Raw genomic sequence first — 13,626 nt, 5'->3', positions numbered from 1 at the left:
GAACAGCCAGGGTGAAACTTTTCATAAAAAACTGACTGACATTTAAACTGTTATATACAATTTTTCACTGTACCAAAAATACCATAGTTTGTAACTTCATATGTAAAAATTTGATCTTTTAACTTATTTTTTGCTTTTTAAAACAATTCTTTAACCTGCTAATACAAGTGAATAAAAGGATCCAAAAATAAAACTATACGATATACAGACTATAAGAATTTTTACGCACAGCATGTGTTTTTTATCAATTTGTAATATCAAAATACTTTGCAGGCAACGAGTTTTAAATTACTATTTTCTTGGTTGTGAACTTCGTAAGCATACATATATAAATGTAAACACACTAAAAAAAAACTTACGAATATGAACGGTCGGTTTTGTGCTAATGCGCGTTCTCAACAATCTATTTAATAGATAAGATATATATTAGTAATAAAATTCCAACCTGTTGCTGATGGTGCTTCATTCCATCAAGCCTTCTTGCACCACTCGGCTTAATTCTTTTCGTATCACCTAGAAATAAGTCGCCCATCTCCTAATAAAACGAAACAACTTTATCAATAAGAATGAACTGCAGCTTCTTTTATTTTTTACTACTTAAAAAAAAGTATAAAAGTAGGCATGCTAAAACTAGGTTTCCAGCCAATGAAAGTGAAACTTAAAAAACAAATGCAACTTGATGGCTTAGGAAAAGAAAAATTCTTAAGTAGTTATGGTATTTCAAAAATACATGTAGTGTATAGGATCTAATTTTAAATATTAATTTAGAAAAAAAGTTACCGTCAAAAATACTAAAAAAAAATGGAAACTCATCGTCAAAAAATCATAACTGCCTAAGTGCAATAATCAGTAGTAATAAAATTTATTTTATTCCTTTTTTTAAACTTACCAAATCATAGATATTGATACTATACGTAAAAATTAAAACTAAGCTTGCTTTAAAGATAAAAAATTGCTGTAAAAATAAATAAGCCTGTAACTAAAATAGGAATAGCTTTTGCCGGAATCTATACAAAACAGACATTGAGCAAATAAGGGGCAGATTTTTAAGAAATTTTTCAATGTGGAGTTATAATTTTAGTCAGTTTGTATTTTAGCATATCCACTCAAACAAACAAATAAATTTATATATTTCTGTTACGCAGGTTTGCAAAAAATTACTGACAATTATATGTTCTTTTTAGTACTATTTTTAATAAATTTTTATCGCATGTAGATATTATTTAGCTTTTATTTGTTTTTTAAGTTTCAGTAAATAGTTTCTTAAACTGCACTTGTTTTAGTTTTATGTTACTTTAGTATATAAATTGTTAAAATCAAAAAGAAAACCTTACAGCGTTTCTCATATTAGCATTAAAATCAGCAGTATAAGTAATTCACTTGTAGAAAAGGTCGCAATATCTACCCTAAACTTACATCTACTAACACAACGACCCAAAGCTTAGAGTAACAACTCTGTAAATTATTTTATCATATTTTCTGAAACAAAGTGAATAATATATTTTTATTGCTAAAAGTAAAACTAACGGACTAAAGAGGATACAATTATTAATAAAACTTATAAGTTTAAATTCCCTTAAAAAGAAAACTATGATTAGTGAAAAAAAAAAGTATATCTTTTGTTACAAGGTCATTAATGCTAAAAACAAGAATTCCTTTAATTTACGTTGTTTACAAGAAACAATATATCGAAAATAACAAAAAACGATGCGACCAAATCTGATAAATTTATGTATTTTCACACTGATATAAAGAGTTTTGACCAGCGTTTGTGAAAAACAAAACATGCACGGCGTTACAAACAAACTCACGTTAAAGTTGTGAGATAAATTAATTTCAAGCCATATAAAACAACTTGTTTTCATTCAAATGTTTAGCGGCGTGGCAAAATAAGTTTTTAGAAATAAAAACATATATCTATAGTGCAAAACATATTTTATCTCCCTTTGTCGCAAGAGTAAAAGCGTCTCTTGTCGTAAAGAACAATTTATTAAACTTATATTCGAACCCTTTGCGTCAAAAAAAGTTTACAACAAATATAATTGCTTTCGTCACGCTTGTGACATGCTCGCGACAGTTTCGAAGACGAAAAACAATTTGTGATATTTACACTTTTGTTTTTAAGATTTAATCTCTATATTTTTTCCCTCATGATGTATTATTATATGGAGACGTTTTTATAAACGGGCAAAACAAATTAATTGTTGTGACACTTTTGACGGACATGTTTCTAATCAAATTTATTTTTGTTTGTCACAAATTTGACCTTAAAATATGGTAGTATTACTTTGAAAAAATCAAGAAAATATTGCCTTGAGGCACAACTCAGCTTGTATTTATTTACCAGTTAAGTTATTTATTACAAAATTTTAAATTTAATGTAAAATAATTGTTATGAGTGAAGAAAAAGCAGATTCTTATCAAGAAAAACAAAAACGGAAGGAAAGCTAATTCACAAAAACAAGTTTCTTTAAAAATTGTTGCTAGCAAAAAACACTTGAGTCTTATTTGAAACGGATTTTGGTGCATTTAAACAATTAAAGAACTATTTGTTAAAATATTGCATTGAAATCATAATTGTTGGTACAGAAAACAACGGACTCTTTTTTATCTCATCTAAATTATTGAGTGATGCGTCATGCAGGACATTTCCGTTCCGCTAAATTGCTTTCATTTTAAATGAGCAATAAATGACCAGAGTAAGTAAAATGACCAAAAAATCAGCATTTTTTTAATGCGGAGACTCAAAATTTATCAAGAGCTTCGTTGTTTGTCTTTCTAAAATTAGCTGCTTGTGTGAGTAGCTGTAATTATATGTAGCTGGGCGTATTTGCATTTTGGCTAGACGGAAAATTGACACTAAATTAATAAAAAATTAATGATACGCGTTATGGACTAAACTGACTTTGAGTTATTGTAAAAAGTATAACAACAGAACACAATATCTCCAAATACACAAAAGTTTTTTTTTTCAGATTAAATATAAATTTGTAGTTTAGTAATTCATAATAAATCTTTCTAACCTGCTTAAAAAAACAAAGTATACGAGACTCCATTAATTTATTTCTAAGGTTTCTATTCCAAACGGAAAATGATGATATTAAAGTCATGCGGATTTTATAATTGTGAGTATTTCAAACATTCTACGCTGGTTAAATTTTGTTTGATGTAACACGGACAATATTTACAAAACTTGAGTTTCCATTTAAATTTTATTTTTTACATTATATTAATCGAAGTAAAATATTTTTATAGTAGAGGTTAAAATAAAATATCATTTTCAAACTTAACCTAATCTATTGATTTTTTTTTAAATCAATTAAAATTCTATCACAAAATTTAATTAAATTTATCACCCAGTGATTAATCATTTTATGTCGTAAAAACAACTATAGTGACAAATAAGAAACTAAAGAAACCACTAGTTAATTACTTTAACAGATTTGTGGTAATTGTATTGCGTGTCATTGTTTTAATGACCACATTGATTACTTCTACATATGTTACAGTGTCCTTTTTACCAAGTATAAATGGCGGTCATGCGATATTGGACTTTTATTAATAAAGAACATCGTCTTAATTTGTATTTCACAATATTTGCTGAATTTGACTTTTACTCTCCAAGCTTAGTTACTATTTCTTAAAACTTAGTAGTTTTAAATATTTAAAACCTATAAAATTAATTAGTAACGTAAGTTTACTTTTAGTAACATCAAAGTTAGACATTTACTTGTTTATTATGCGCTTTTTATTTTGAAATTGCAAAACAAAAAATTTAATTAAATACTTTGAAAAGTCATTTTATAACAGAACATTCATTAGCGTATACTATATTTTTTAATATCAAAAACAATAAAGTTATATCTTACAATAATTATATTTTCACCAGAAGAACATTTTTAAGCATTAAAAGTATATACTTACTGTTAAGAACAACTTCGTTTATTTGAGATAATATATACAAATTAGTAACACGATGGCCTTCTAAACATAAAGATTAAAACGCTAAGACAATGAAACATATTTTCAAAGATTGTTTTTAATATAAGCTTTGTTTGACTTAGCAATTAAAAGGTGATAAGCTAATAGCTATTTGCACTTTATAAAGCAAACAAATACGGCTAAGTAGGGATTAAAAAATCTCAAAGTGTTGAGCGCATACATTTCTAATTCAAAACACTTACGGATTAGACAGCTTAAAAGCAAAGATCAATCGAAGTTGATGCTGCCTAATTTGAGTAAAGTATGTTGAAAGTATTTGTAATAAAAGCGGCTATTCACTATGTAAATTTCAGTTTGTAAACAAGTATATAAGATTTCCTCTGAAAATTTAATACTGAAATGCAGACAAAACAAGACTTAATCAGCTCGTAATATTGGCAAGTTTTCAGCTGGCTTCATTGAGAATAGTAATTACTTAAATTCATAACGAAATAAATATTCACATTTTTTAATAAAAGTAAGCGAATTTTTAGTTTGGTTAATACTAATGAGCAGAATTTTTAATTTTTATACTTTATGTTTATTTTACCTCAGTTTATTTTAGTTTTATGTAATAATTTAAAAAAACATCACCAAAAACATACAAAGCAACAAATTACGGCAATCATATAGACCTTACATAAACTTTAAACTATTAGTTTAATATATAACATTTTGAAAATAAAATGATACAATGTTTCCATACATTTACTTGCCTTAATTGGAACTTATAATCAGTTACTTTGATAACTGTTTTAGAAGTTTGTACTAAAACAAAGAAAATGAATTCAATCAAAAACTTAAAGTTTCAATATTTTGTTTATTTATACTTTTAAGTATGTTTTATTCTATACTAAAAATTGGATTGCAGTTAAACTTGGACTTTATAACAAATGGTCTTATGTTTATCTATAACAAAAACTGATTGGGATATCTAGTAAACATTAAAAAAATCATATCGTAAACGAAGAGTTATAAATTATGTTAAGCTTCTGATAGGCTGATTAATAGGTGCTTTTGATTAAAAATACTTAAGTTACAGTGAAAATCGCAAACTTGCCTTACTATAACTATAGAAAACTATGTAAAGGTGTCTCAATTGATCAGATAACTTTTAAAATTTTTCCTTCTTATTGATGTAATTTGTTTCATATATTTTTACAACATCGATTGTATTTATAAGAGCTTCTGTAATATTTAGTACAGTACTTATTCACTTATCCGGACACGTTGGACAAGATTTTTCTGTAAATAGAGCGTCCTGATAAGTGAAGTCCGGATAAGTGAATAAGCACTGTAATACATTAAATAATTATCTTAAATTAAGCAGAAAACTGTTGCTATATTTTTGTATCTAAGGAACGTATTTGCATTTAAGTAAACCGAATTTTAAGAACTTATTCTCGTCATACTGTCTTACTGGATACTGCTTAACATATTTCTAGATTTTACACAACTTAAAGTTAATAAACTTTGCTTTAATATGATGGAAATAAAAAATATGTTCTAAAACAAAATTCTTAGTTGTACTTTATTACTTTTTTAAAAACCTATAACTTACATTCGCTGTGATTTTTATAGAAATGTTTGAAACAAAGGGAGTAAAACGATTTTTTTTAAACTATCCCTATACTTAACAGTTTTTTATTTTAAGTCAAAAAATATATTAACTATTTAACTTCCTAATAATTTCTTGAAAATTTTTGTTCTCAAACTTGAAACAATTTGAATAGCTTAAAAAGTATGACTATTTTTCGTCACCCGTAAAGTATTTTTATTTGGAAAACTGTAAAATTTCTAAAGTTTATAGTATGAATAAGATATACCTAACAACTGGTAAAAGTATTTTTAGTTCTTAATCTTAAAATGTGTAAAAAATAAATACTTTAATTGTTAACTAAGTCTTTGGCTCAGACTCAAGCTAATCAAGATTAACTTATCTTGATAAAGATAACCACATATTAGGTAAATATCTTGAAGTAGATGATTATTTCTGTAATTTAATAAACGCAAGTTTTTGAGCAAAAATTATACTTATGGATATTTTTTTTTATATAAGTTTTAGTGCAATAAACAGTAACTTCATTTACTTTTATAATATATCTTCTAGAGAGAACTTCATACCTATAAAACTAATATAACTTGTTTAATAAATAAGCGGTTTCACAAATACGAGTTATCACAAGCTTCTAAACAAAAACTAAAAACTACAAAATTAGCAAAATACTAGCGAGTATGTATTTCAAAATTGAATGGTAAAAATAGTACATACTTTAACAAACAATATTCGAAATTCTAATAGATAAACTATGTTTTCATCACATATTTATCAAATAGACCGTCAATCATTTTTATAGTCAGTGTTGTCAACATTAATCATAACAAATTGCCTCATTAATCACTAGATAATAACACCAGTCAAAGTATTAAACATGTAATGAATTTCTTTTTTTGGCTTTTTTTCTCACTTATTGTGTATACAAAGCAGCATATTTCAATTATGATGGTGTTTTAATCTTTATTATAACAATTAACTTTCTTATTTAATATGAATACACATTAAACATGTGTATTGTGAATTATAAAACATAATTTTTCACAAAGTATTTTATGTTACTGATACATAGACGAAAAATGTCAAATTTTATTTTAAACTAGTTAAATATAAAGATACCAGTTTTTTATCTTCTTTTAGCTTTAATTTGTTATATCAAAAGAGTGCTAAAATTTTTTACACATGTGATGAAGAAGAAAAAACACCAAGTAAATGGATAAACATCTATTCTTGATTACCCGAATCATACTTTCACAGCTATTTATCATTAAACCACTACCTTAATTGCGTTTTTGTTATACCTAAAGCTGTGATAAAAAAATAATTGACTCAAACTAGCAATAAACGGTTAGTTTACTTATTCAGTTTGCAAATGGTCAAAAAAAAGCTTACAGCTTTAAAACTTTATCTTTTCAAACGTAAAAGTTACATTCCGTCAATTTATCGCTAACAGAATCGTCATAAAAAAAACTTGTTGTAGCTCAGCTGTGCCGACAAAAGAACTACGATGAAAAGTGATCATCAATCACTCGGCAGTAACAACAAACTTCAAGCAAGGGGAAGACTCTAAAGAAAAGAAAAATAGCAGAATGAAAGATAATTAGCATTTTTGCTTTCAAATTATCATCTTTCTTGTCAGCGGCACCAGTTTGATCAGCTTCCAATTTTCAATCTAACCAATGAAATCACACAAAACTTGATGGATGATGCTCGCGTGTGAAATTTGGCGGGAAAATGTGTGTAGTGAGTCTGTTGAAGCGTGACACGGTGCTATCACTTACAGGTACTAAGCAGAGTTTGAGATGACAGCGATAAGATAGTATACATGCTGTTTATTTTCACAATTTTATGATATATGCTCGATTGTGCAAAAATTTAATTTCACCACAAATACATTGCGTGTTATGTTTGACACAAGCAATGATTTATTATAGACTGAATGTGTATTCACTTTACTAACTTTAAAATGCTTCAATCGAAAAAAGCGTTATTCGTAGAATTGAGAAAATTGGTCAAAGCATTTAAAACTTTCAGTATATTATCACTTTTCTTAAACTATTTGATCGACAACAAAAATCATTAAAAACTTAAGTCCTAATTATAATGCCACTGTTTTATTTGGACACCAATAAATTTATTCATGTTCTTTTAATGGATCGATGGAGCTTTTACTTGGCCGTGGGCAACTTTAGACCATATGAACTTTCAAACAGCAACGACAACAAACTCAAGTAAACAATTTAAATTACGATGTAAAATTGTTTTTTTTTATTTTTTCAAAATTATACCGATTATTCTTTATTATACGTTTGGTTTTTCGAAGAAACAATTAGGATCTCTACTTTTAAGAAGGAGAACAAATTTTCTATTATTTATATTTTCTAAAGCTTATTCTGCAAACAATGTTTCGCTCAAAGAGCTCTTCAGGATTATTCTATGATAGTTTTCATAAGCTGTGTTATCAACGCACAAGCTAGTTTTGATCAAAAAATTGAGTTCTATAGTTCGTTGTTTAATATATTTTTTTACGAATAAGTGTGCATAAACATGGATTTAGTAAAGAGTCGTGTTTATTAAAAAAGACACATTAAAATATTTTTAAAGTACACTAAATTGAAATTTTTTGATTAATAAGCAATTTCCGATAATCAGCCTAAATTTATTTTCATTTAAAGTTTTAGCGTAAGTCGTGTAAATTTGTATCAACTTATTACGAAGTTTACTACGGTACTACTAAAAAAAATAGTAGTAGTTTTTTCTTAGAATACACGAAAACTAAGCAAACATATTGAACTTTTTTTATTGGTAGTGGTTGATATCTACTGTCACTTTAGTTATAACTATTTCGTATTTAGTAAAACTTTAATATTTTTTGCTACAGTTAATTGCTAAGCTTTTTTTTTCATAATTTTAGAAATACTTTTATTCAATAGATAGTACAATAAGCATAAAAAACCTTACTGAAGTATCTTAAAATAAAATAAAATATTTTTTTAGAAATTATCACGTTTGACAACATTTCACTAATGTATTAGCAGAAAATAGTAGAATTGCAGCATAAAATTGTTTTTTCATCAGTTAAAGCATACCTTTTTTATTATGCCCATCAAAAATCAATTTGCCCTATATTAAATAAGACCAACACAATTTAATGATGACGTTAAACAATATTAACGACATGATTTTTGAAATAAATCTAAATTAAATCTGAGGAAAGAAAAATAATATGTCAGTTTGCAGATCAAAATGAGCGATAGAATTACCAGAAGACGCACAAAAAACAAGTAAGTCTTTGAAAATATCAAAAACGTCGCAAACATAAGTAGTTGACCTCAATAAATTGCTAGTAGTTGTAGACTGTTGAGCAATCAGCAGATCATTAGGAGGTTTATCTTATTAAAATCAACGACAGCGGTTCTGTTCTGACAACAACAGAGGCGAATTTATAGGTCACAGTGAATGCGGCTGTTGTCGTAATGATTTTCCTTAGATTAAAATGCTAATTATTCGAATCAAAATAGCTTCATAAGTCATAACCACTGATTTTTATTGTTAGGGTGTCATTAGATAAGTTTCTTTAATTCCAATAAATAAGTTTTATTTATGCTCTTCTCAATGATCCAGTTTCATGCCATTAATTGTATTTAACTTAATTTTAGTTTTCAAATACCGAAGAAAGAACAAATTTATTGGCACAAGGTTATAATAATAATACTTTTAATAATATTAAAAGTTTAGCTTACATCGTAATTATGAGTTACTGTTTGATAGAACACTTTAGTTGAAACTAAGCATGTGAAAACAATTTTATTGAACAATTATGCCAAAATATGGGTGTTATGTTTTACTTTAGTAAAATGTTTTTCAGCAACTTTAAAGTAGATTAAAAGTAGTTCAGGTAAAGAAAATAAAATTTTTGCAGTAAAAAAGTAATCGATGGTTGGGAGCACAATACAGCTGTGTCGTTAGTTAAAACAAAAGTGGTAGAATTAAAAGACTCTCTTTTTTTTTCCGTAAGCTGTAAGAAACATAAACGAGAAGCTATATACTTGCTCTTATGGAAAATTTAAACGAAAACTTTCATAAAATATAACTATTTCTGCATTGTACTTAGCAGAGAAAAAACACGAATACTTTTTATCGATTTTAAACACTATAAAAGATTAGTATATATTTTGCTTTACCAACAAACAAAAACGGCTTATAATTTAATTCATAACTATATTGAATTTGTTTGCATTATCTTGAGTAAGTTGTGCATTAGAAACAGAAAGATCAATCATACCTGTACTAATTTAATATAATTTATGCTGAATGAAATTCATATTTTACTTAATGTCTTGTCTTAAAAGTTATTTTTAACAGGGATGCTTTCTCGGAGTTTTAATTAAAATACAAGTTATGACTACACCATGCATCATGTAATTTAATTTACTTGTTTTCTCAGAGGTATTTTAGTAGAAAAAACTTTTGAAAAGAAAAAATTGACTAAGCTGTAATCAAACTTATATTAAGTACAATGTTTTAAGCTTATTTTTATTTTCATCTATATAAGTCTACCTATTAAAGAAAAATGTCTCATATCATTGCATTTAAACTTTTTTTTCAAATCATTGTTGTTTAATAAAAACTAATTCAAAAAGTTTTTAAGCGTTTACGAGGCTATTTAAACTTTTTATAATTAACGAAACATATATAATAAGTATAGTTTACAGTATATAATAACTTATACTTAATTTAAATTACAAACCTATTTTTAAATAATTCATCTTTAGAAAAATTTATTCAAGCTAGATATTTAGTAGCGGTAAATAGAAACAAGTGCTCATATTGATATAACTCAATAAAAGTTTATCAGTTTGAAACAATACATTTAGAGGGCTCAGTAAACACAATTAGCTTTTATGTAATTTAGCAAAAACCAAGCTGTTCAACTACTAAACGTAAATGTGCTTTTATTAAAGAATTACAACTGTGAAAAACCCTTTCACAGCAATAACAATAAACGCTGTATAAACAAACGTGTATAAGAAAAGTAAGCTGCTTTTGGAAATTATTTTTGTTTAAAAGAGAGAATGAACAATAAATTAAGCAAACATTTGGCCGCCTCAACTTCTTTGAAACATACTTTTTTGAGTATACTTAGAGGAAAATTACACTATCAGTAACAATAAATATTTTTGTAATTACTTTTAACATTAAATAAAATTGTATAATGGGTTATAGTACGATACAAACTAATAAAAAATATTTGTTTAATAATAATGTCGACAAAAAATTATTATCAAATAAATTATTTCAAAATTGACCTAGCAGTGTGTGAAAAATGTAAAAAAAAATTAAAAAAGCAAAAATTTACATAACTTTATTTTAATTCAGTTGAGCTGTTTTCTTGATATATTAGCTAAAAAAATGAAGAAACTAACTGAAAAATATAATAAAATACTTATTCTTGTGTTAATATCTAGTCATTACATAATAACTATCAATAATATCTTGAATGTACTAGCTATTAAAATAATATATAATTATTGAAACTTTTTATGAGACTCATACTTCAAAGTCATTCGGGTGTGCAAAGACTTTCTATTTTGCCATCAAGATTGCACTTCTTTAATTTAAAATTTAAGAACCATTATTTATAATCTCATAAAAAAAGTATGAAAATGTCTGTTTCGTGCTATAACAAGTCTTTATTTTACTTTCAAAGAGGTTTTTACGAACCTTCAACAAAGTACTGCAATTTAATTTAGAACATAATAAAGCTTAAAACTTCTCTAAGTACTTAAATGGCAATTTGTAAGCAATTTCTGACGTTCAAATTTTACTTTAAAAACATTTTAAAACTTTGTAGAAAAATACAAATCGATTGGTTAATAGTAGGTCGAAATTAGAAAATAAATCCGTGTTAATGCTAAAGTATCATTTAAATACACGGTTATTATATTTCTATATACACGGTTATTATGAACTTACTTTTCTTTTTTCCTTGTTACTTGTTGCAGATGGCAATTTCGTTTGATCGTTTGTTGTCGGCATGTTATAGTGAGAATTTCCAGGCTTAAAATAAATACACTAGTTAAAAAAAAATTAAATTATTTATATAGACAAAAAATACCTTTAGTTTATTATATATAAAACTGTTTAAATTATATTCTAAAAAGCTATTACGACTTTTGATTGGCATTGAATTAGTTTTAAAGTTTTAAAATAAGTTTAATTCTATTAGTTTTGTTCTTAGCTCATAAAACTTTTTGATATTTCAATGCAAAGATAGACAAGAACTATATTAGAAAGTTTGAATTCTTTTATAGACTTTTTTTTGCAACAAATGTCTAGAAAATGGTAAAAAAACTTTATTGAGTTTTAATAAGATAACATAAAGGTTTAATTATACCAATTCGATCATCAAACCACAAGCTTTCGATAGACTGATTAACATAAAGTTTATTAGAGTTATAATACATTAAATTTCGATTTCGAGTACACATTTAGCCATAAGTATAGATACACTTTTATTTATATTTGCTTTGTATGAACATGTTCAAATAGTTATCAACAAAAAAGCATATGTATACACATGTTAATAGAAAAACGTCTATGAATGCGTAGAACGTATAATAAATTTTTATGGTCTCAAGTTATAAATAAATTGTACCATCAAATTAATATATCACGTTTTATTTGTACGCCACTACACGCAACATGGCTACAATACTTTTTATAATTTTATTCTAATTAATTTTATAAAATAGCTACATTTTTTCTAATTGTTAAAAACTGCTTGCGAAAAACATAACTTTAAGTGAAAAAGAAATGAATTAACTTAAACGTTTGTTTTCATCAACACAAAGAAATCAGATACAGTAATGAAAAATGTCAGATTTTTTTTAATAAAACTAAACCAGATAAAACTGTATCGTGTTAATAAAAGATTAAGTTATTCATCTAAATAAGTGTTTTGAAACATGAACCAATTTAATACGCATTAATAAGAAAAACTTTTTTATACAAAAACTAACTACAAAAAAGTTTTTTTTTTATGTTTAATAAAAAGAAAATATTCGATTAAATTGACTATATGCAATGAAAAGCCCGACAAAGTTTTAAAAATTATACCAAGTATTACATTATAGCAGTTCCGTTAAGTTTATTTTCTTATGAAAATGTAATGAAAATAAATTCAAGCAATTAAGCAAATTATTTTTTAATTTTAGAACTTTAGAACCATTGACATAATTATTTTATATTTTGAATAAATACTTCTAACTATTTTTGAAAATCTTATAAGATAGAAACTTTAAGCTTCCAAACAACTAAATGTGTAGTGGTGATAAGTTTTTTTTTTTCAAATTGTAAGAGTAATGAAATTTTAAGTTCTATGACAAGATCACAAAAAATATTGAAATTTTGTAAAAGTGCTACTTTCTAAGCCAAAAACTTAAGTGCTACATCATAGCTTATTTAACAACACAGTAGTTCTAATAATTTTAATAAAGTAAACTGAAAGTCTGACATTTTCCCATTCATATGCGACTGCTAATGTATCCGGCCACAGAACAATGGGTGAATAAATAAGTCACGCTTGGATGACTACATGAGCCCATAGAAATATTGGCATAGCAACCAAGTCTTTCTATAATTGGCCGAAGAAAATTGAGTCAGACACTTGGTTATTAGCAATTTAGCAAATATAATTTGCTTGCATACGAAACAAAGTTAAGAGTCGTTGTCTTGCTTACACACAACACAAAATCACGCAACTCGAGAAGTCATTAGTGGCAAAGAAAAGCTATTTTATTAGCCTTTGATGTTTGCGATTTTGAATGTCGAATTTGCAAATTTTGTGGCCAGGTGTTATTCTGACTTGCAGTATTATTTAGAAAACATTATTTTTTTTTTATTTAAGCTTTTCTTTATTTAGCTAAAATAGTGTAATTACAAATATTAAGGCATTATACAATTTGAAATTACTCTAGCTATTTTGAGTGTAATTTAAACTTGTGCACGTGTTGTAAACTTGAGTTATAATAAAGATATTTTGATATGAACGTTTCATAATAAATTACTACAGTTTATAAAAATATAAA

General features: G+C 26.1%; 1 protein-coding gene across 1 annotated transcript in view; it reads right to left on the bottom strand.

Annotated features, from left to right (window-relative positions):
- LOC145829424 (uncharacterized) overlaps nt 1–13,626 on the bottom strand; it is a 30,626-nt gene that overhangs the window by 4,862 nt on the left and 12,138 nt on the right. The window contains exons 5-6 of the mRNA XM_082937205.1: nt 11,513–11,596; nt 446–535 (exon numbers count right to left, since the gene is read on the bottom strand). Coding sequence (XP_082793331.1) covers nt 446–535; nt 11,513–11,596 — 174 coding nt within the window. The remainder of the gene's footprint in view (nt 1–445; nt 536–11,512; nt 11,597–13,626) is intronic.

Source organism: Thalia democratica, chromosome 2 (assembly GCF_965202585.1).
Source record: "Thalia democratica chromosome 2, ktThaDemo2.hap1.1, whole genome shotgun sequence".
NCBI classification, from domain to species: domain Eukaryota; kingdom Metazoa; phylum Chordata; class Thaliacea; order Salpida; family Salpidae; genus Thalia; species Thalia democratica.
This window is presented reverse-complemented; position numbering and strand designations above follow the sequence as displayed.